The sequence below is a fragment of the Meles meles genome, chromosome 12 (assembly GCF_922984935.1).
Source record: "Meles meles chromosome 12, mMelMel3.1 paternal haplotype, whole genome shotgun sequence".
In the NCBI taxonomy this organism is placed as follows: domain Eukaryota; kingdom Metazoa; phylum Chordata; class Mammalia; order Carnivora; family Mustelidae; genus Meles; species Meles meles.
The window spans coordinates 29,942,998-29,965,745 of NC_060077.1; the positions used below are offsets into that span (position 1 = coordinate 29,942,998).

The window sequence follows — 22,748 nt, forward strand, 5'->3', positions numbered from 1 at the left end:
GCCCTTTCAAGCACTACTCAGCAATGATTATCATAAAATTTTAGTTCTTCAAATGTGATGAGTAGAGCCCATAGTACTTTAAACTTTCCTTAAGAATTAAGATTAACACACACTGTGAATTTAAAAATAACACCTAAGAACAGACACTAGTACATTTCTAACATGAACTTTCTATAAAATCAGTTTCTATAGTGAAACTCTTTAGTCACAAATAAGCATGTTAACAGAGGAATTTGTATATGACTAGATTATTAGAATCATATTTTGTTAGAATTAGGAAAGGCTTAGTTTATCTCTATAAACTGTCTTTCCAGCCTCTTCCCCTCGCCAACCTTTCTTACAACAGGAAAGCTGAGATAAAGGTTGAACCCAGACTAAACCAGATTTCCTGACTCAGTCTAAAGCTCTCTTTTCTATAATTTTTAAATAAAATGTTTCAAATGTAAAGAAAAACCTAACAACAAATACCCAGATTTTTTAAATGTTAACATCATATGCTTCAAATCTTTTTGGACAGGAAATGGCACTTTAATGTTTTCTATCTTTAAAAAAAAAAAAAGAATTAAGGGGCGCCTGGGTGGCTCAGTGGGTTAAGCCTCTGCCTTCGGCTTGGGTCATGGTCCCAGGGTCCTGGACCGAGCCTCACACCGGGCTCTCTGCTCAGCGGGAGGCCTGCTTCCCCCTCTCTCTCTGCCTGCCTCTCTGCCTACTTGTGATCTCTGTCAAATAAATAAATAAAATGTTTAAAAATAATAATAAAATAAAAAATAAAATAAAATAATTAAAATATTATATATCAGCAAATGATGCCCATTCCTCTACCTTCTTCTCCAGAAATAACCACTCTATTTAGGTTGTGGTATATTCTATTCTTCCTGTTCATGTTTGTATACACTCAAATGATTATATATCCATAAACCACACCATGTTGCCACAAAACGAGTTGGTCTTCAAAACAAGGAGGAGTCCCTTATTCCAGCACACTTGCATGCAATTCAAACCTTTGGGGCTTGGCTGGATATTACAAAAAGAAACTACGGCAGAGCTTAAAGTCTTTTTTAATGATTACCATAGAAGGATCTAGTGGTGTCTTATCGCTTTACTTTACAGTGAAAAATAAATTAGGCAAATATAAACATTTAAATACAACTTTTTTTTTATCCTTCTCACATTAGCACTTCATATTTATGAAACCCTGGTTTGTAATGACCTAGTGTGAATGACCTGTCACTGAACAATAGGGTAAGATGGATTAAGCAATTTATCTAGTAATAATAGTTTCTACTTCTGCTTCAAGGTCCAGCTCAAATGTCACCACCTTAATGAATCTGTCCTTGATCCCATCAGAATTAATTCCTTCAACAGCCATTTACTGAGCGCCAGAGCCCTGTAGATGCAGAAGCAGATCAGACCCAGTTCCTGCCCAGGGCTCAGAAATAATTACACAACAGCTTTTGATAAATGCTCTAACAGAGGTATCCATAAAGGGTTAGGGAAATCTACACTTTTCCTGGAGCAATTGGAGAAGACCTTACAGAGGAGGTGATATTTGAGCTGCATCTTGCAGGATGAGTAGGAGCTCACAAAACAGATGAAAGGTCATTCCAGGTAGGGAGACATTGAATGAGAGGGCACAAAGGATGGTAAGTTATCAGTTTTAGAAAAACAACTAAGGATAGACATCAGAGGTACAGGGGTTAGAAGACTAACAACAATTCAAGCAAAAGATGTCATGATTGTAGGCATGAGGTGGGAGGGGGAAGGATTTTAACAAAATTTAGGAGATAAATTTAGCAGAATTTGATGCTTCCTTGGAGGGAAAGAACATGGAGGAGTTGGGGATGACTCTCAAAGGCTTGGCAAAATGAGTGGGCAGCGAGACCATTAGTTAAAATAGGAAATACCACACAGGAGGTAAGAGGCCTGGGGATGGGGGGTCAAGTTTCCTCTGAGGCACTTTGAGTTAGCAATGAGACCTCTTTCTTGGGCCTCAAACAATTTCCTTTTCTAGGCCAGAAATCACCTCTTTCTCAGAATTCCATAGCATAATATATACCTTTTCCACAGATTTAAATCTGCTGTATCTCTAAGTATTTACAAGTTTGTCCCTACCTTAAACCATGAAGAAAAAGTATTAGGTTTTGTTCTCTGTATTGTCCTTATCTTTGAGCCTTACATACAAAAAGCCTCAGCCAAAGTTTGCATTCCTGAAAAGGGAGCTCCATCAGATAACTACAAACTCTGTTCACATTTATCAAGACAGTGGCCAAAACTCGTGAGTTACTGACTTATATAAAATATCTAAACCATTTGGTCTGCAGCACCTGCTTTTAGACCATTTCGTGCTTATCTTACTTTAAGTAGGCTCTACGCCCAGCGGGGAGCCCGACGTGGGGCTTGAACTGACGATCCTAAGATCAAGACCTGAGCTGAAGTTGGACGCCCAACCAACTAAGCCATGGGGCCACTTCCCCGCTTCCTCCATCTTATCTTACTTTTAAACAACCCTGCAAGGTAGCCGTATTCCTATTTTACATATAAAGCTGGAAAAGGTCAGAGTGTCCGAGTAACTTTCCCAGAGTCAGGAGGTTTGCAAGTTGCTTAACCAGGACTTGGGCCGACTGGTTTCTTCACCAGAGTTAAGCTGCTCCGTTCTGATTCCAAGTTGGGCTGAAAAGTGGATCTTTGGCTCCTCAGGGGGCAGCATTCTCTGGATCGGCGGGAACTGCGAGAGGGGCCTCGCCCCGATCATCTCCGCGGGTCTAAAGCGCCCCCCTTCCAAGAAAGTGCCCACGCGGGCACACCCACTGCAGACTGCAGAGCCGAGAGGCGGGCCCAAGGGTCCGGAGTGTGAGCCCCGAGCCGGGGCCCCAGCGTTTTGCCGTATTCACTCCACGCAAGCGCATAGGATCCCTTGACTCTTCGCTCAAGCTATGCCAGAGCTGGCCAGACTCGGACCCCGAAGCCTGGGGTGGCCGCGTGCGGTCAGGGTCTCCCAACCTGGCCCCGGGCGGGGGCAGCCCTAAGTGCTCACAAATACGGAGCACTGGAAAACGGTGGTGCAGTTACTGCCCTTGGGACACTTAAGCTCGTCCCGTACCTTCCTCCGCAGTCCCGTGCGGTGGGCCGGCCCGGCTGGCAGCCCCGGTTCCGCCGGCCAGAGACCGAGGTCGGGGCGAGGAGAAGCCCTGCCCACTGGCGGCGGCGGCGGCGGCGGGAACCGGCCCCGCGAGGGTCCGACCGGCCGGGCCAGGCATTTACCTCAGACCGCGCCACTGCCCGCCCCCGGAGGCCGCGCTCAGGGCTCCCTCGCCGCCTATCTGGGTTCTCGGTCCCGCCAGACACCTCCGGCCGGGAACCGGACGGCGAGGGAGAGTGAGAGACAACAGAAGGCTTCTGGGGACCCGCAAAGGCCGCAAACGGCAAGCAGCCGCAGCTCCGGCGTGCGGCCGAGGCGCGACGGCTCGGGGCGGTCCCGCCGGTGGAAGGGGCGTGTCCTAGCGCGTGCGCAAGGAGGCGCGAAGGGCAAGGGGCGGTCCCACCCGCGAGGCCCAGGGAGGCCCGAGGAGGGGGCGTGCCGCACGTGAGCCCTCCCGAGGCCGAAGGTGGGGAGAGAAGAGAGCGCGTGCGTGGACCTGGTTGTCGGCTCCTCCTTTTTCTGGGGGCAAAGGGTAGACAGTACTCGTCTGGACCTTTCGTCCGCACTTGCAGACTCCAGCCATGGCGGGTCCTGAGTGGGAGTCGCTGGAGCACAGTTTGGAGAAGCACCTGCCTCCTGCAGACTTGCGGGAGGTGAAACGCGTTCTCTATGGCAAGGAAACCAGGTCTGGGGCCCAGAGGTTCTGGTGGGGAGATCTTGGGGCCAGTGAGTGTGGGTCTGGGGAACCAGGGAGAGTGCTTCAGGATCTGAAGGGTTCTGACGGGGCGATGGAGATCTGAGTTGTTGAGCAGAAGCCTTAGGAGATCTAAATGTGATGGCTCTGGGCCTCGGGGGTTGCAGAACCCCCGACTGACATTTACGAGCCAGTTCTCCCCTCGTTGCCCAGAACTCGGAAGGGAAGAAGAACCTGGAAGGGAAAGGACAGGTTTTTACTCTCTGTCGCTTTCTCTGTGGCCACCCAGCTCTCTACCTACTTCCAGGGACCAGCTTCCTCCCCAGACGCAGGCCTATGCTTTGAGTGTCTGTCTGGGTCAGTGCCTCAGCCAGAGCACCTAGCAGGTCACCTGACTGTCCAGCCCCAGCCCCTACTTCATGCAGTGACTGGGCCTCTGGCAGATCCTTGGAGGTAGAGGCTGGCTGAATCTGGTTGAGTAGGAACCTTACCCACTGGCAAACCATAGGAATTAGTTACCACACTCAGTGCAAATGTTTTTCTGCTCCCAGCCAGTCGTGTGCATCGCTAGGACTAGGTTAGTGCACTGCCGGAACTGGGTATACAAAGCTGGAAGACACTTTCACTCTTGTTTCTCTTCAGTCCATTTTTCTCCAAGCAACCCGAAGATGTAAATCATATCTTGTTGCTCCTGTGCTTAAAATTCTGTGAAGGAGGGGCACCTGGGTGGCAGAGTTGGTTAAGCATCTGCTTTTGGCTCCGGTCGTGATCCTGGGGTACTGGGGTCCAGCCCCAGAGTTGTCAGGCTTCCTGCCCAACAGGGAGCCTGCTTTTCCTTCACCCTCTAGCCCTCCCCGGTCACCCCTTATGCATGCATGCACTCTCTCAAATAATGGACAGAATCTTTAAAACAAAACAAAACAAAAACTCCTCTGTGAAGGAGTCCATGGCTCCTGACATAATCTTCTTCCACTGCTTTCCCCCTGGTGGACTCCCCCATTCCCCCCACCCAAGCCAGACTGTGCACTTCCTGACCTTGTGGCAATGACCTTGAGGCAGGAACCTGATCAACCTGAAACTCAAGGGTGTTGATTGGAACAGTGATTCCGAGTCACTGGCTGCAGTGGAGTTACTGCAGGGAGGCCAGATCTCAGACCTAAGAGAACATAAAGTGAACTTGACCATCCACTAGTGAACAGAGCTAGTGGATGGTAAAGGCAGAACAACTGCCTTTGGGGGTAGCAGTGGTAGAGAACTGTCGAAAAGGGCTCTTCATACCCAAAGAGGGAAACCCGGGAGTGGATGTCCTTTAAGTTTTCTCCAGTGAAATCATGCTGACCTGCTACTTTCCACCACACCTGTCAAGAAGGAAGCCTCTTAGAGTTGAAGATGTCTTAAAGCAAGAGGGTCTCAGGATGGGAATAGTTTTTTTGTTTGTTTGTTTGTTTTAAGGATGAGGTGGACATGTTCTTCTGGGAACAAATGGAGAGAGAGTTTGTGGTGTCAGAGGTAAAGCACAAGAGTCTTAGGAAAAGAGAAATAAGTTTCCCATATAGGTGACTGGCTGGGATACATCCTAGAGACTGGGATAAGGAGTACCTTGCAAAAGGGACCTTATGTGAGCATTTGGATTTCTACAGAGTGGGTAGGAATTATAATGGGTGGTAAAATGAGAACCAACACCCATTGGCTGGTGATGACTGGGCCCCAACAGAGGGTTTGGCTTACAATAACTGTTCACAAAAGGTTCTCTTCCACTCAGCGCTGAGGCCTTTGAGGTATTAGCCTAGGGTATTAGCCAGTGTGCTTGCTCAGTCCCTGCAATTGGGTGGGATTTAGCTATGCACAGGATTGTGAACTGAAGACGGAAAACCATTAGTCATTTAAAAACTCTTTTCTCACTTAAACTCCTGCTCACTCCTTATACCCTGACTGGCATGGCCACCTCTGAAGGAAGGGCTGGTGGAGCCTGAGTCCTCAGCCCCTCTTCGGGGTCCTGACTGCCTTCCACACAAGACCGCCTTCTCTCCCGATTACTTGCCGTGCCAAACACAAAGAGATGCTTAGTAAATGTTAAGTGTATGAGCTAAATGGGCTTTTGCCTGGGCCAGGCACTTGAAATCCTCAAAAAACATGGACTCTCAATTTTTAGACAGCCAGAACCAAGAAGCATTTATTCATTCAACATTTTTTGCATGTTTATTTTTGTCCTGAGCACTAGGAGTATGAGGATGAGTAAACCAGGGTTTCCCCCCTGGAGGGGCTTTCTGCCTTTTCATGGTTGTTGTACATGGTGAAAGAAGGATGCAAGGTGAGCTGGAGAGAGTGTACGGGAACAGAGGTGGGGGTGGGTCAGGAAGGCTTCCCAGGGGCGCCATGCTGAGACTGTATTCTGGAGGAGATGGAGAAGTTGTTTTGGAGATAGGAAGGGCTCCGGTACTCCGGTACTCCGGATCAAGGCCCAGACACCAGGGAGCATCTCATTCAGGGATTACAGGTGTAGAATGCCGTGGGGGGAGGGTGGGGGGAGGCAAAAGTGCTGTCATAGGCCCAGGGGTCCTGTACACCATGCTAAGGCAGCGGGACCTGTCCTGATGGTGGTGGGAGTCTTTAAAGAATTTGAAAAGAGCAGGTGAAAGATGAGGAGGAGGTCTGAAGTAACAGAGTTACTTTAGGGGGAGAATCCTTCCTTGCCTTTTCTAGTTTCTGGTGGCTTCTGACAATCCCTTAACTTGTGACAGCAACACCCCAATCTCTGTTTGTGTCTTCACATGGCCTTCTCTTCCCCCTGACTATCCTCTGGGCATCTCTTACAAGAATACTGGTCACTGGATTTAGGGCTTACCTGGATAATCCAGGATGATGTTATCTTGATGTCTTTAATTACATCTGCAAATGTCCTTTTTCCAAATTAGGTCTCATTCACAGATTTTGCATATAGGATGTGGGTGTCTTGTCAGGGGCCACAGTTCAACCCACTACAGGGACTGTGTAGAGGTGGTCCTCACTGGGGGAGGCTGGTATTGGGATTGTCCTCATTCCAGGAGGAAGAGTGGATACAGAGTGGGAAAGACCTGGGAAGGGGATTCGGGAGAACCTGCTGTTAAAAAAAAATCCCAGGAAGTGAAGACTTTGCATGGTACTCCAAGAGGTGAGGAATTAGGGATCAGGGACCTAGGTCAAGTATTAAAGACACCAAGCAGGATAGGGACAGAGTGTCAGGTGGTATATGGAGGTCTAGAAGGATGAAGAGAGAAGTATGAGGCTCTCCCATTGCTAAAGCCAACCAGAAGGCTGGTGGAAATTCAGAGTGGGGAGTGGGCCCCAGAGACCAGGCAGCTGAGGGAGGTGTGGGAGGTGAGGGCTTTGGGGAAGCTCCCTACTAAGGGGAGGTGAGGAGTGCAAGTGAAGTAACAAGAGGGACCTGTGTCCTTTTTTTTTTCTCTGTTATTTATTTATGTAATGGGAAAGATTCAGATAGCTTTTTTTTTTTCCTATTTTGAGAGAGAGAGAATGCGTGCCCACGAGCACATGAGCAGGGGGAGGGGCAGAGGGAGAGGGAGAAGTAGATTCTCCACGGGCCGGCACAGAGCCCTAGGAGGCAGGGCTCGATCCCATGACGCCGAGATCATTACCTGAGCGGGGAGTTTAGCCAACTGAGCCACCCACATGACTCTCAAGCGGCTTTAATGGTGGATGTGGTAGGTCTGGAGGAGACAGGGAGGAATGTCTGAGCTATGCATATTGTTAATAAGAAAGGCAAGTAGAAGTGCAGAATATACAGGACACCAGTGTAGTTTGCACACATAGAGGAAAATATTGGGAAAATACCTACATTGTTAAGAGGGGTTGTCTCTGAGATTTGGGACTGGGCCTGAGGAATGGGATGGGGAAGGGAACCCAGTTTTCGTTTGACATCCTTGCCACTGTTTGTTTTTTTTTCCTCCCACAAGCATGTGTTTCTTTAGTAGCAAAGCTCTAGTTTAATTATTTAAAACATTGATGGTAAAGAGCTATTAGAGAGGAAAGATGAAGTTGTAGAAGCTAGAGGTCACAGAGGAGGCAGGAGTTGGGCTCCCTCAGGCGAGGCCTGCCTTGACCCTGGTGGGGGAGATGGGCACCAGAGGAGGGACCCAGGAGGGTATGTTGCAGCCAGAGCAGGAAGTGTTGGGCTTTCCTCCTTGACATTAGAGGTGAGGCCATGAGGGGCCTTAATATCAGAATAAGGGGCAGAAGGGCAGAAGGCCAATACAGGGACCAAGGGAGGGTTTCCGGCAGCATGGAGCCCTTCCGAGGTTATGGTTCATCTGTTGGTCTCTGCCTTACCACCCCCCCCCAAGCGGGGCCATAGCTGGTCTATGTCTACCACATCCCTGTGCCAAGCCATTGGTGGGCACAGCACTTGTTCATGGAATGGGGCTCGAGGGTCTGTTGGGTTCTCCAAGACTAAATGGGCCAGGACATGGTGATGGACTACTTGGATAACAGGAGGGTGGAGGTGACTAAACACCCTGAGGGTGGCTCGCTCTGTGTGATGTGGAGTGGCCTGGCCTGTGCCACCTCAAACCTAGGAGGATGAGTGTCCGCAGGGAGCTGGGTGGGGAGGGATGGAGGCAGCACTCAGCCAAGTGACAAGGCAGAGAGGCTGCACGTCACAGAATAATGGGGCTTATGGTGGTGGAAAGATGGGGAGAGCCAACAGCTATGGGTATTGGATAAGGAAAGACGGCCAGAGGCTGAGGGACCTCTGTCATCCAGGTGACAGCTACAGGTGGGCTTGCAAGGATGAGACAAGATCTCTTCCATCTGCTCTCTTCCTGGGATGAGACCATGATGGAGGACAGGCTTGCCAAGATGTCTCTGAAAGGATGGTCCTGCTCCCCCCGCCCGAGGGCCTAAGGGGAAACGGACACACAGAGCCCTTCTCCTTTTTCTCCTGTCCTCCATGGTGACTTGTCCTGGGGACTGAGGTCTGTGGCAGGGGAGCCCTTTGCTTGAAGGCAGGCCTGTGTCTGAGGCAGTCAAGGCAAGGGGAGGCGCAGTGTGGGCACTGCTGCTATTTCTAACCTGCCGAAGTGAGCGGAACCCTGACTATTTGAAAAGCAAGCTGATTGTCAGGGGCGGAACCCAACTTGGAGCTGTCAGGGCCGTCACATAGAAACCGCCTGGCAGGGGGTGGCGACAGGGGGCTTGGGCTGACAGGGCTGTGATTTTGAAAGAAACGTCTTTAAGAAAGTGATTTAAAGTAGGAGAGAAATATTATTATTAGATAATGGCTGTCAGGTTATTTTTTTGATGTGTTCCCTGAGTATTTCATAACCATCTTGCCCCTAGATGGTAAGGCCTTCCTGGCCAGCGGCCATGTCCCGTGCACCTGCGGGTTTCGCCTGAGCGCCGGGCATCCAGTCAGCATCAGGAGGTGTTTGCCATTTGGCCAGTGGTCACTTAGGCAGAAGGTTTTATAAATAATCCATTTGCCTTTGTCAATAAACCATAAACCAGGATGAGCGCCTGCGTCTTTGGTCTGGATACCTGGGTCCCACTAGCCCCCCCACCCCAGTATGGGGCATGGGACTGCCCCTCGTGGGAGCAGCCGCAGGAGGGTGGGGCTCCCCAGACACCTGTAACCCTTAGCAGCGAATGGTCACGGGAACCCACCCCCCGCCATGCTATCAGTCCAGGCCCCTCCACCCAGCCATCTCCTAAGCCCAGTTCTCAGCAGTGGCTCTGCCTTATCACAGCCTGTCCCACCCGCCAGGCCCAGGGAGCCCTCCGATTCTAGTCCACAAACATCTTTGGAAATCCATTGCCTCTCTTCTGTGCTTACTGCTGAGACTTTAATCTCCACCCTGAGGTCAACAGCTCCGGAACATCAACCTCTTGACCCATCACCCTGCAGCCCCCATCTCCCTGCTCCCCGGCTTTGCCAGGCCTGACTGCGGCGCTTCCCTGGTGAAGTCCACACTCAGTGTAGTGTCCCTTCTCCACCAGACAGAGCCCTCCCCCTCCCGGCCCCTGCTGCAGCTTCCCACGAGTGGGCCCTGGCACTGGGTTGCTCTGTGCACCTCCTTTTCAGATTGCCCCCCAGAGGTGATGGGGGATGGGGCGTGGAGGGGCGGTTTCAATTCAGCAGACCTCATGCAAATCGTTTCCCACCTTTCCTGACCATTTAGGAAGCTCGATCTGCCCAGCAGGGCTTTGGAAGTCGCCTCTGAAGGGGACTTTGAACTGCGGGGATATGCCTTTGAGGCCGCGGAGGAACAGCTGAGGGCGCCTCGGACTGTGCGTGTGGGACTCATTCAGAACAGAACTCCCCTGCCTGCAGATGCTCCCGTGGCAAGACAGGTGCAGCCTCTTTTGACCATAAATACATAAACGGAGCTGTTGGCCCGCTGTGTGTTTTGAACACGTCCACAGTCCCTGGGTGGCCACTCACTACGGATCTGGAGGCACCACGAGTCGTCACCTAGATGCTTCTGCCCTGGCTAACCCCCCTTCCCTGTAGCCCACATCTCTGGCTCCTCTTGCTCGCGCCTCTCACTCCTCACTGCTGTTTCCACCTTCCCCTCCACGTCCTCTCCTGTGATGCATCTGAAGTTCCGTTCATCCACTGGGAGGGCGCCCTTCGTCTGGCTCATGCTTTCTCTGGAACTTTGCCCCTTAGTCTTTTGCCAGAAGGGTACCTGCCAGCGCACACTGGTCAGGACCCGTCTGTCCTTCCGTGATCCTGAAGGGTGGGGACTCACCAAACCCAGATGTCTGTCAGCTGATGGTGCCTCGGGGTAGCGGGAATATGAGACGCATTTCCTTATGACCTTATGGCTAATATAAATGTGATGGCATTCTGGGATGTCCCTAAAGAAATAGGGTGTCATAGACACAGGTGTCTTGTTGGCTACGCTTCTTCCCAGCATTCCTCCAGCTGCTCAGATTTCTAAGACTTTCTCTGTAGAGGTTTCCTGGGGATACAGCGTGCCTCTGAACTCCTAGGGGTTCTTGAGAAAAGGTCAGTTGGATTTCAGGTCAGGTTCTGCATCGTCTTTCACTTTGGTCCTTCTGCTTTTGTTGGATTAAAATATTTCTGGCTCAAGATCGCTTTTTGTCTCTGGATTAATTGACTGTGAATATGTTTCCTCAGACATCCCAGACTATTGGGGCAGGGACAGTGTTCTCACCCCCCATAGCACCCAGGAGAACACTCTGCACACTGTCAGCACCTAGCAGATCTCCACAGAGCTTCGGTGTGCAATCCTTGACAGGAATAACCCATCCAGGAAAGACTGGGTGGAGTGGGGAAGTATATTCCTGAAGGAGATCACATCTGGAAAATGGGATCCATTCGTTCAATGCTAAGAGACACCCAGGAAAATGGAAGTGGCAGGACGAGTCACACCAGAAGCCATGAGGGCAGGATGTAGACAGTGGACTATGTCCTGAGGCAAAAGGAGAAGTTAGCCCAGGGGATGACTAAGATGTGCCCTGGGTGTGGGCACCTCTTGAGGTAAATAGCAGATAAGCTGCTTCTGCAGTCCTCTGAGCAGCCCCTTGGGGCAGATGGTGTTCTCCCCATCCTCCAGGTGGACAAACTGAGGCTCTGAAAGGCAGCGTCGAGTGCGTGGAACGCGAGAACCTCTGCACCTCCACCTTTTATTTGTTTGTTTATTTAGAGCATGGAGGGGGAGTGGGCAGAGGGAGAGAGAATCTCAAGCTGACTCCACCGAGTGCAGAGCCTGACACGGGGCTGGATCCCACAAATCTGAAATCACAACCAGAGCCAGAAACAAGAGTCAGATACAAGTGACTGAATCACCCAGGCACTCCAGGCACCTCTACCTTTTACTGCAGATTTTGGGATTGATGTGAGTAGGATATCACAGAACACCTCCCCCCCCCCATCCTCTTGCAGCTGCCTAGGTCAGGGGTAGTTTCACATCCCTGGGGAGGAGTTCTGAAACTGGTCTCAACCAACAGAAGAGAACAGGTTCTAATCCTTGCTCTTTGAATTGCCAGGTCACCGCCCTTCACAGACGCATGGAAGCCATTGTAGAGGTGGCCGCAGTGTGCGGGGTGAATATCATCTGTTTCCAGGAAGCCTGGAGTAAGTGTCTCCCGGGTGCTTTCTCTGCTGCCTGCAGACAATAGTGTGTAATCTTTGTGTCACCAAGAAGACTGCTCGATTTTTAAAAAATATCTTCTCTCATCTGTAGAAAGATTCTTTAGTCAACAGCACTGGAAAGCCAGGAATCCTGGCCTCTGTACACCCCAGTCTGTTGTCTGGTCCTGCCAGTTCTTCTTCCCAAATTGTCCAGAACTCATTCACTTGTTCTGCCCACCATCGTACCACTGCCCTGGCCCAAGGCACCACCAGCTCTCACCTTGGCTTCTGTAATTGCTTCCAGCTGGTCTCTCTGCACTGTCCACTTTGGCCCCTTCTAACTCACTCTTCATGCCTTCTAGAAAAGATCTTTGCAAATCTCAACTCTTGTACTGCTTAGTCTGTTCCTTCCCCCACCTCTGTGGCCTCATCTCTGCTGGGCTCTGCCCTGACCTTCCTGATCCTTCACACCCCTACAGCACCCTCCTCTCCTCCCAGGCCGCTGAAACAGCTGCTCCCTCTGCCTGCCTGGCCTTCATCCCCCTTGCCCTCCTCTCCCCCCTTGTCTTTTAGACCCTGTCCAACCTTGACACAGAAGCTCAGAGCCGACCTCCCTATCTAAAGTTATGTCCCTGTAACGTACCCCTGGTACCATATACCTTTATTTTATTTTTATCAAAGTTACACATGCTCATGGTTGGGAGTCAAATGGTCTACAAGGTCTGTTACCAAAAACTAGCTGTCCTCCTCCCTACAGGCAACCGCTTCTACTCTCAGCTGGTTCTTTGGGAATCTACCTTTGTGTTGCTGCTTCCTGATTTTTCAGTTTCGTACCATCTGTTAACTTCCCGCTATGGAAGAAGACGGCATGAGTCCCTTTTCTCCTCTACCCACTCTTTTCACACATACCCTCATACCCTTCCTATCTTCCGTCCCTTCTCTGCCAAGCCATTTTGCAAACTTAGATTTCTTTTCCTGAATCACCTTCTGTTTTCCCCAGAATTTGCTTTGTTTTCTGCACACTTACCTCAGATTCTACCCCAAACTTCCAGCTTCTTAAATCCTTTGAAGAGGTTTAGATATGTGAAGCTGTCTGCTGGTTTCATCTCCTTTTTTTTTTTAAGTTTTTATTTTAAGTTTTTATTTTAATTCCAGTTAACATATAGTGTTATGTTCATTTCAGGTGTAGGATATCGTGATTCAGCAGTTCCATACATCACCTGCTGCTCATCATGACAAATGTGCTTCTTAATCCCCATCACCTGTTTCCCCCATACTCTCTACCTGGTTCCATCTCCTTGAAGACTATGTTCCCAGAGCCTTCTGACTACTCTAGTCTGAATTAGTTGCCCCCTCTGCTGGCTGCATGGCTGTCTTCCTGGGATTTCCCTTCACTGTCATGCTGGGGAGTTCCCTTATCTTGCTCTTGTGTTTCTTCTGCCCCACATCTTCCTCTTTCTTGCCTTTCTCCCTCTTTAGGGTTGACTAGGTTTCTGAGGAAGAACACATAGGAGGTAACCTTTTCGAGACTTTGCATCTCTGAAAATAGGTTCCTCCTACCTCTAGCTTGATAGTTTGGTTGGGTATCGAATTCTAGGTTAGAAATAATTTTCCTTTGGAAGTTTGAGCACATTACTCCACTGTCTTCTGGCTTTGGGTGTTGATGACTAGTCTAAAGACATTTTGACTGATGACCCATTGCATATGATCTGTTTATTTTTCTAAAGAAGGTTGTAGGATTTTCTCCAATGTTTTGAAGTTTCATAATGATATGCCATGGTGTGTATCTATTTTATTATTTTTTTTCTTTAAGTCAGTAAATATTTATTAAGCATCTGCTACATGCTGGGTACCATAATAGGTATTTGACATACAGCAGCAAGCCAAAAGACACACACCTCTGCCCTTAGGGTGCTTCTTGTGGGGAATGGGGAGATAGTACATACTATGTGTGTATCCATTTTCATCCATTATTCTAGGAACTCAGTGGCTTCCTCCAGGCTAGAAATCTGGGTCCTTCAGATCTACTGTTCATTAGTGATTTTCTCCCCTCTTTTTTCTTCCATCTCTTCCTGATACTCCTTCTATTAGGATGTTAGACCCTGGACTAGATCCCTAATTTTTTGAAGTATTTCCTCCTATTTTTCATCTTTGTCTTTTTGCTCAGTTTTCTGGTAGATTTTACCTTAATTTGCCATTCAGCCTTTTATTCAGTCTTTTGTTTCTGCTGTCATATTTTGAATTTACAAGAGTTCTTTTGGTCTGAAAGTTCCTGTTTTATGACATCCTGTTCTTATTGTATAATCGCAATACTTTCTCTTGTCTGTGAGGATGTTAGGTAGCATTTTTTTTCCTCCTTGCATGTTTCCTACTTACCCCAAGTTGGTCTTTTCCCCCCAGCTGCTTATATTTTAAGAATTGGGGGTTAAAAAGCTGATTGCAAGCTCTGAGTTTGTGGGAAGAGCTCCTTCCCACTGAGCTTCATGAGAGGATGACTTGGTTTAGCTGTTTGTTAGCTAACCCTTCACAGTAGTGTCTTTGGCTCATCCCTTTCAGGCTGGTCAGAGTCCATAGAGAAGATTCTTCTTACCTCCTGCCAAGAAGAGAAGGAGGATAGGGGTCCAGTGTGCCAGTGTTGCCTGAATCCCTCTAGTTTTGACACTCTACTCGTCTTTATCTGTCCTGGCTTCCCCAAGGCCAGAGGACTTCTGTTTAAGCACTTCTAGAGAATGAGCCCCTAGCCTTCTTCTAGGGGTGGGAGGGACTCATGCCAGCCTTGTGCGGTGGAGGAGGGATCTGGGCTTCTGACTGCTCTTTTTTTCTTTTATAAGATTTCATTTATTTATTTGACAGGGAGAGAGAATTCACAAGCAGGGAGAGTAGAAAGTAAGGGGAGAAGCAGGTCCCTGCTGAGCAAGGAGCCCGATGAGGGACTTGATCCCAGGACCCTGGGATCATGACCTGAGCCGAAGGCAGATGCTTAACCAACTAAGCCACCAGCCATCCCCTGACTGCTTCTTAAGGAGACTTTTGACCAATTTTTGTTCGCCACCCCTCCCTGCTTCCCCACCTTCAGAGCCTCATGGTACCTCTTACTCCGAAACTTTGCAAGGGTATATGGTGGAGAGGGGGTTGTTCCCTGGCTTCCTCTACTGCTGGGAGCCTGAATTTTCTGGGTCTATCACAATATCTACCCTCATCCCTCGGCTCTCTAACCTCCTGTGTTTTGTTGCTCTCGCCCTTTTCTCAGTGCTTCATCCTCATGGTTTTGTACCTTTGCATAAAAATCCCTTTACTGTCATTTGGTGCGATCTCAGAAAAGAGCAAAGGTATGCATCCACAAAATCTGTACCCAGAAGTTCATCTCGTTTTCCATGTTCCTGGTTACTTATACCTTCACTCATTTGGGTGACACTTTTGATTTGTCTGCCTCTTCCATTTAGACCATAAAACTCTGTGAGGCCATTGTCTGCGTGGTGTTAGTTTATTTTTCCCATTCTAATTATCACCACTGTTTTTAACGTGAAAAATATTTTATTGTGGTAAAATACATAAAACACAATATTCGTCACTTTAACCATTGGCAAGGGTACAATTCAGTGACATTAAATGCATTCACAGAGTGTAACCATCACCACTATCTATACGCAAAAACTTTTTCAACACCTCCAACAAAAACTCTGTACTCGTTTAATAATACCCCTCCAACCCGGACCTCTGATAACCTCTGTTCTATGATCTGTCTCTATGAATTTGATTACTCTAGGGACCTCATGTAAGTGGAATCATATAGTATTTGTCCTTTTGTGACTGGCTTATTTCACTTTAGAATGATGTTTTCAAGGTCCATGCATGTTGTGGCATGTGTCAGAATGCCCTTCCTGGGACGCCTGAGTGGCTCAGTCGTTAAGCAGCTGCCTTCAGCTCAAGTCATGATCCCAGGGTCCTGGGATTGAGCCCCGCATCGGTTCCCTGCTCCATGGGGAAGCCTGCTTCTCCCTCTCCTGCTCCCTCCTGCTTCTGTTCTCTTTCTCATTGTGTCTCTCTCTGTCAAATAAATAAATTAAATCTTTTTTAAAAATATGCCCTTCTTGGGGTGCTGGGGTGGCTCAGTGGGTTAAAGCCTCTGCCTTCGGCTCAAGTCACGATCTCAAGGTCCTGTGATCAAGTCCAGCATGGGCTCTCTGCTCAGCGGGGAGCCTGCTTCCCCCTCCCTCTCTGCCTGCCCCTCTGCCTACTTGTGATCTCTGTCAAATAAAAAAATTTTTTTTAAATCTTTTAAAAATATGCCCTTTTTCTTTATGGCTGCATAATATTCCACTGTATGGCTAGACTACAGTTTGTTTATCCATTCCCCCATCCCTGTTTTATCTTTTTTTCTTAAAAAAAAAAAGATTTATTTATTTGTTTTAGAGAGAGAGAGAGAGCACATAAGGTGTGGGAGGGGTGGAGGGAGATGGAGAATCTCAAGCCAGCTCCCCACTGAGCAAGAAGCCCAATATAGGGTGTGATCCCAGAACCCTGAGATAGTGACGGGAGCCAAAAATCAAAAGTCAGACGCTTGACTGACTGAGGCACCCAGGCTCAGTTTTATCTTTAAATGTTTTATCTTTAATGAACAGTCGCTGCTACTGACAGACAAAATGTTTACTGGATATTTTAACCAACTTCTTCACTTTCTTGGATCTGGACTCATCTGGACAAACTCCCACTCATCCATCAAGGCCTAGCACAGACACCCCCTTCTTTGGGGGACCCTGGGAACTACCCAGCATAGAACTGAGCACTGTGTGAAATCGTGCAGCCACACGAGGTTATAATTCAGTTCCCCCCATCTAGGCTGGCAGCTCCTGAGGGCAGGGCCAGGTCTAAATTTAGAGCCTGACTCACAGAGTGTTGGTTCAAATAAATAAGGAGTCCTCTTCCCCTCTAATCTGAAAGCTGTAGTTGGACTTTGTAGCTAGCCTCCCCCCAACCTCCATTCCACATTCCTCTTTGGAAAGTTTGTTTACAGAAGTTGTGTAAACAGGAAAAGAAGCCATTAAAATGGAAATGGAGAAATTTGGAGAGCTTAGCAACCTGCAATGAAGTCAGAAAGGGAGGTTTTATTCTCTTGGGGTATTTGAGTCTCTCCTAATGTGCTGAAAGCAGAGAATAAATGGTCATTAAAGATCTTTTTTGTCAGTAACAGCTTTTTTGTTGGCTTCCTTAAAATAGTTTATCCCTCTTTGCTTAAGGCAAGACTGGGGAGTCTTGAGCCTGAGCCGAGACCCCTGGGGCTGTTGCTGGCAGACCCCGGGGGGCCAAGATAGTGATGGTGCCATTGGTAGCCTCTTCAGGCTGGCACCATCCTATCCTAGGACCAGCCATCCTAGGACTGAAAGGAATTGGAAGACTAATGCTTCTTTCTCTTCCTTCTCTGTGAAATGAGTGTCTCCCCTACTTCACAAGGATATGGGGACCAGCTGCCTATACTGGGCCCATAGCCCACTTTTGGGAAAGGTTGACTATAATTAGTCACCCCAAACAGGCCATCCACCCCGTGCCGGGACCACTGAAGGCACTTGCCGTTCACATCATACTGCTTCCTGAATATCCTCCCTGCAGGTTAATCCATTCAGATTGATGTGAACTATAGTGAGCATCTGGAAACTTCCATTAGGCTAATCTCCCTGGGGGGGGGATTTGGGTTATTGGAAGGAGGAAGGTCTAAAGAGTATACGGAATCAGTCCAAACAAAGAATTCAGTGCTCCAAAGCAAGAAGAAAAAGACAGGCAGCCCATTAGGAAACAGGCAAAGATGATTATGCACAAGACTGCCTGGAGGATGAACCCAGAAAGGCCAGTGACCATGTGGCAAGGTGCTTCCCTACAGGGGAAGTGCCTACTTAATCATGGTGCTCTCCCAGTTCACACCATCAGACTGGCGGACGCTCAAGAGTGTGGCTGAGGCTGGGGAACGATGGAACTCAGGTGGCCAGAAATCTCTGTACCCACCCCCGGGGCAGCTGCCACCCTCTTCTACAAGGGGAGCATCATTTTGAACGCGGTATGTGTAGCATTCTGTGAACTGTTAACTCCATACATTGGTACCTGCTGCTTGAAAAATAAAAAGCACACAAAAATCAGTTTATGAATTTAATGAAATTTCTTATTTAATTAGCCCCCTGATGGCATCTAGTCACGCATTTATCCTTGGGGAACATTCAGTCCATCATCTGGCAGTTCCTAGATTTCTTATAGGAGTTCATTAAGGGAGTGGCTTTTCTTGTTCCTGAAGAAGCCTCTCTATGCCCATGAGGAGGAACATTCTATGGTGACGTGCCCAGTGGCCCTCAGACTTTCCCCAGGGAGTCTTGGCTATGGTTCTACCAACCCACAGACTGGCCAGCAGTTTGGGATCTAGAGCAAAACATACCTAAGATCCACTCTACCATTTTAGTCATTTTTGTTCATTTCAGTGGCACTGACCATATTCACACTGTTGTGCAACCCTCGTGTCATCCATCTCCAGAATTTTTTCCTCTTCCCGTGCTGAAACTCTGTTCTCCCCCACCCAGCCCCTGGCAACCACCATTCTAATTTCTGTCTCTATGAATCTGGCTATCCTAAGTACCCCCTATCAGTGGAATCCTATAGCATTTGTCCTTTTATGACTAATGTTTCACTTAGCGTAATGTCTTTGAGCCTCACCCATATTATAGCATGTGTCAGAAGTTCCTGCTTTTTTCAGGCTGAATAACATTCCGTTGTATGGACACAAACCACATTTGGTTTATCCATTCATCCACCAATGGACACTTGGGTTACTTCCATCTTTCAGCTCTTGTGAATAGTGCTGCTATGAAATGATTATGCACGTATCTGTTCAAGTCCCTGAATTGGTTTGTTTGTTTTTGTTTTTTTTATTTCCTCTCAATTCAATTGTTTTTAAGCCTGGAGTAAAGAAATTTGGCCCAGCCCTTTGTTTTGCTATGAAGCCTAGAAGGTTAGGGTCTGCCTAGCACCCACATTGAGGGACACAGATCTTGGAAACCAGGCTGAGACCCTCAGGAGCCTTGTTATCTTGTGGAGACCCTCAGCTGCTGGGCCCAGGAGTGCCATGAGCACTGAATATGATTCTGACTTTGTCCTCTTCACAGCTATGCCCTTTGCCTTCTGTACAAGAGAGAGGCTTCCTTGGACAGAATTTGCAGAGTCAGCAGAGGATGGACCCACCACGAGACTCTGTCAGAAGGTAGGATATTAACTGCTCTGTTCTGACAGCAGCTGCCAAACAACGTCAGGCCACAGAGCACGACCACAGCTGCTGGGTGTGGCCCTTCCCGGAAAATGCACCCATTTGGTGGTTGTTTTGCCGGATGAGATTAGATAAGACTGTTTGCTGCCCTTTTTTTAGCGTCCTTTCACTTAAAATCCGGGGATTTCAGAGCCAAGAGGGCCCTTCCTGGCATTTTCAGGTGAGGGAGCTGCAGCCCGGGGAGGGGTGATCTCCCGTGGTAGGTTCTGCATTTGGCAAGCTGCAGAGGTGGCCCTCAGGGACCAGGGATGAGGTCGATTCCTTGTCCAGACCTCCGCTGCTTCGCATGCTGTTTGCCTGCATTACGTAAGCTTCTCTGTGTGGCCTGTCTCATCAGTACAGAGATCAGTCTTCATTTTTCTTTGTGAAAACCTTATGATGTTGTATGACCCTACTGAAAAGAAACGTCCAAAGTAGGCAAATGAATAGAGGCAGAAGGACATGGTTGCTAGAGGCTGGGCAGGGAGAGGGACAGGGAGTAACTGCTAATGGGTATGGGGTTTCCATTTGGGGGTGATGAAATGTTCTAAAATTAGATTATGGTGGTGGTTGCACAACTCTGTGGATGTTCTGAAAGCCACCCAACAGCTCACTTATTTTTTTTTTCCTTCCTCATGCATCAGTAGTGACCTGAACAGCACACTTTAAAAGGATGAATTTTGGGGCGCCTAGGTGGCTCCGTGGGTTAAAGCCTCTGCCTTAGGCTGGGGTCATGATCCCAGGGTCCTGGGATTAAGCCACGCATCAGGCTGTCTGCTCAGCAGGGAGCCTGCTTCCTCCTCTCTCTACCTGCCTCTCTGCCTACTTGTGATCTCTGTCTGTCAAATAAATAAACAAAATCTTAAAAAAATAAAAATACAAGTAAAAGGATGAATTTTATACCATTTAAATTATATCCTTATGAAGTAGTTCTTACACACACAAACCCAGTCCATAACAATAAAGAGGTTATGATCAATAACTTCTCCTTGTTCTTTTTTTTTCTTTTCTTTTTTCAAGATTTTATCTATTTATTTGACAGAGATTATAAGTAGTCAGAGAGGCAGGCAGAGAGAGAGAGAGGGGAAGCAGGCTCCCCTGAACAGAGAGCCTGAGGAGGGCTCGATCCCAGGACCCTGAGATCATGACCTGAGCCGAAGGCAGAGGCTTTAACCCACTGAGCCACCCAGGCGCCCCACTTATCCTTATTCTTAACAAAGCTTTTTTTTTTTTTTAACTTCTCCTCGTCCCATTTCAGATTTTATACATATTTTTAGGGGATTTTTTTGGAGCAGAACTATAATCATAGTGATTCTATCAAAACTGAATCATGATTCCAAACATCAGTGTTTTCACACTATCAGAAAAAATCTGTCCTCTACCAGATTGTGGATTCTGTGCTGTGGATAAAAGAGAGGGGACTGGTTTAAGTGGCGACTGTAGACGACACACTGGAACCAGGGCTAGAGGAAGAGGAAAGGGGGAGTAGGGATGAGAACTGGTGCAGGAAGACACCTGTCTCCATCGACAGGGGACCAGGACGCATGGATGCCCTTACATGGCTTGGAGCATCACCTTCTACCTTGTGCCTTTCTCCATCATTAAGCCCAGAGATGGTGACAGGCTAGTTAGAGGTGAGGACAGATGACCATCTGGGGCTGCTCAGCCTGATTGTCACCAGGTCCTTAATGTTCTTATTTGAGAGAAAAGAAATTCACCATCAAAGCGTGTGGTTTAGCTTGGTTGTTATAATGAAAAGTATGATAAATATTATTAGTTTTTTAAATAGTGGTAAACAACACATACAATTTACCATCTCAGCCATTTATAAGTGTATTGTTCAGGGTGTAAAGTACATTCACATTGTTAGAAAACAGATCTCCAGAACTTTTTCATCTTGTAACTCTGAAACTCTGTATCCATTAAACAACCCTCTGTTTACCTCCAGCCACTGGCAACCATATCCTACTTCCTGTCTCTATGAATCTGACTACTTTAGATCCCTCACATAAATGGACTCATTCAGTATTTGTCTTTTTGTGTCTAGCTTATTTTGTGTAACATAAGGCCTTCAAGGCTTATCCGTGTCATGTTAATCACATGTCATCCATGTGATGACAGGCTTTCCTTCCTTTTTAAAGCTGAATAATATTCCATTGTATGGATATACCACATTTTTAAAAGATGTTCCTTTAATTTTTTTTTCAGATTTTTGTTTATTTATTTGACACACATGGAGAGAGAGAGAGAGGGGGAGAGCACAAGCAGGGGGAGCAGCAGGGCGAAAGGGGGAAGCAGGCTACCCACGGAAGAGGGAGCCCGATGTGGGGCTCAATCCCCTGGGACCACAGCTTGAGCCAAAGACAGACACTTAACCTACTGAGCCACCCAGGTACCCCTCCTTCTGTTTTTTTCGAAGATTTTAAGTAATCTCTGCACCCAACATGTGCAGAGACCCCAAGATCAAGAGTCACCTGCTCTACCAGCTGAGCCAGCCAGACACCCCAGGTGTACCACATTTTATTTATCCATTTATCCATCTGCAGATTTGTGGGTTGCTTCTACTCTTTGACTCTTATGGAGAGGACCGTGATGATCATTGGTGTGCAGATACTTCTCCAAGATACTCTTTCAGATATATACCCAGAAGCGGGACTTCTAGATCATATGGTAGTTGTATTTTTAATTTTTTGAGAAACTGCCATACTATTTTCCACAGCCACTGCACCATTTGACATTTCCACCAAGGACCCAAGGACAGCAGTTATTCTTACTTAGCTCAGCTTGGGCCTCAGGACAAAGCTGGCATTCAGTCTTCCAAAGAACAAACATAGATGATCCATAGCTCTGACCCAAGTCGAATTATTTCGTAGGATCATTTATTTCTTCAATTTAAAAAAATGATGACATTCTACTTAAAGCAATGACTCTGCGGCATTCCTTATCTTTCCAGCTGGCAAAGAAGCATGACATGGTGGTGGTATCTCCCATCCTGGAACGAGACAGAGAGCACGGGGACGTTTTGTGGAACACAGCTGTGGTGATCTCCAATTCTGGAGCAGTCCTGGGAAAGACCAGGAAAAACCACATCCCCAGAGTGGGCGACTTCAATGAGGTGAGCTGGCCTGAAGAAAACCTGCTCAGCTTACTGGCTGTTCTGTCTGCACTTGCCTACAGATCTTTCTGGGAGGGAAATCCTGTGTTGGGTCATTCCCAGGTGAGTCCCAGACACCAAGCACAGAAGCATATTTCTTTTTCTTTTCTTTTTTCTTTTTTTCAAAACTTCATTTGTCAGAGAGAGAGTGTACAAGCAGCAGGCAGAGGGAAAAGCAGGCTCCCTGCTGAGCAAGGAGCCTGATGCGGGACTCCATCCCAGGACCCTGAGATCATGACCCAAGCTGAAGGCACATGCCCCACCAACTGAACCACCCAGGCATCCCTCTTTTTTTTTTTTTTTTTTTTTAAGATTTTATTTATTTATTTGAGAGCAAGAGAGAGAACACGAGCAGGGGGAGGGGCAGAGGCAGAAGAAGAAGCAGGC

General features: G+C 47.9%; 1 protein-coding gene across 1 annotated transcript in view; it reads left to right on the forward strand.

Annotated features, from left to right (window-relative positions):
- The first annotated feature begins 3,653 nt into the window (after window positions 1-3,653).
- UPB1 (beta-ureidopropionase 1) overlaps window positions 3,654-22,748 on the forward strand; it is a 29,382-nt gene continuing 10,287 nt past the window's right edge. The window contains exons 1-5 of the mRNA XM_046025517.1: window positions 3,654-3,824; window positions 10,007-10,178; window positions 11,844-11,931; window positions 19,071-19,165; window positions 22,161-22,322. Of these exons, the coding sequence (XP_045881473.1) occupies window positions 3,721-3,824; window positions 10,007-10,178; window positions 11,844-11,931; window positions 19,071-19,165; window positions 22,161-22,322 (621 nt within the window). The 5' untranslated portion in view covers window positions 3,654-3,720. The remainder of the gene's footprint in view (window positions 3,825-10,006; window positions 10,179-11,843; window positions 11,932-19,070; window positions 19,166-22,160; window positions 22,323-22,748) is intronic.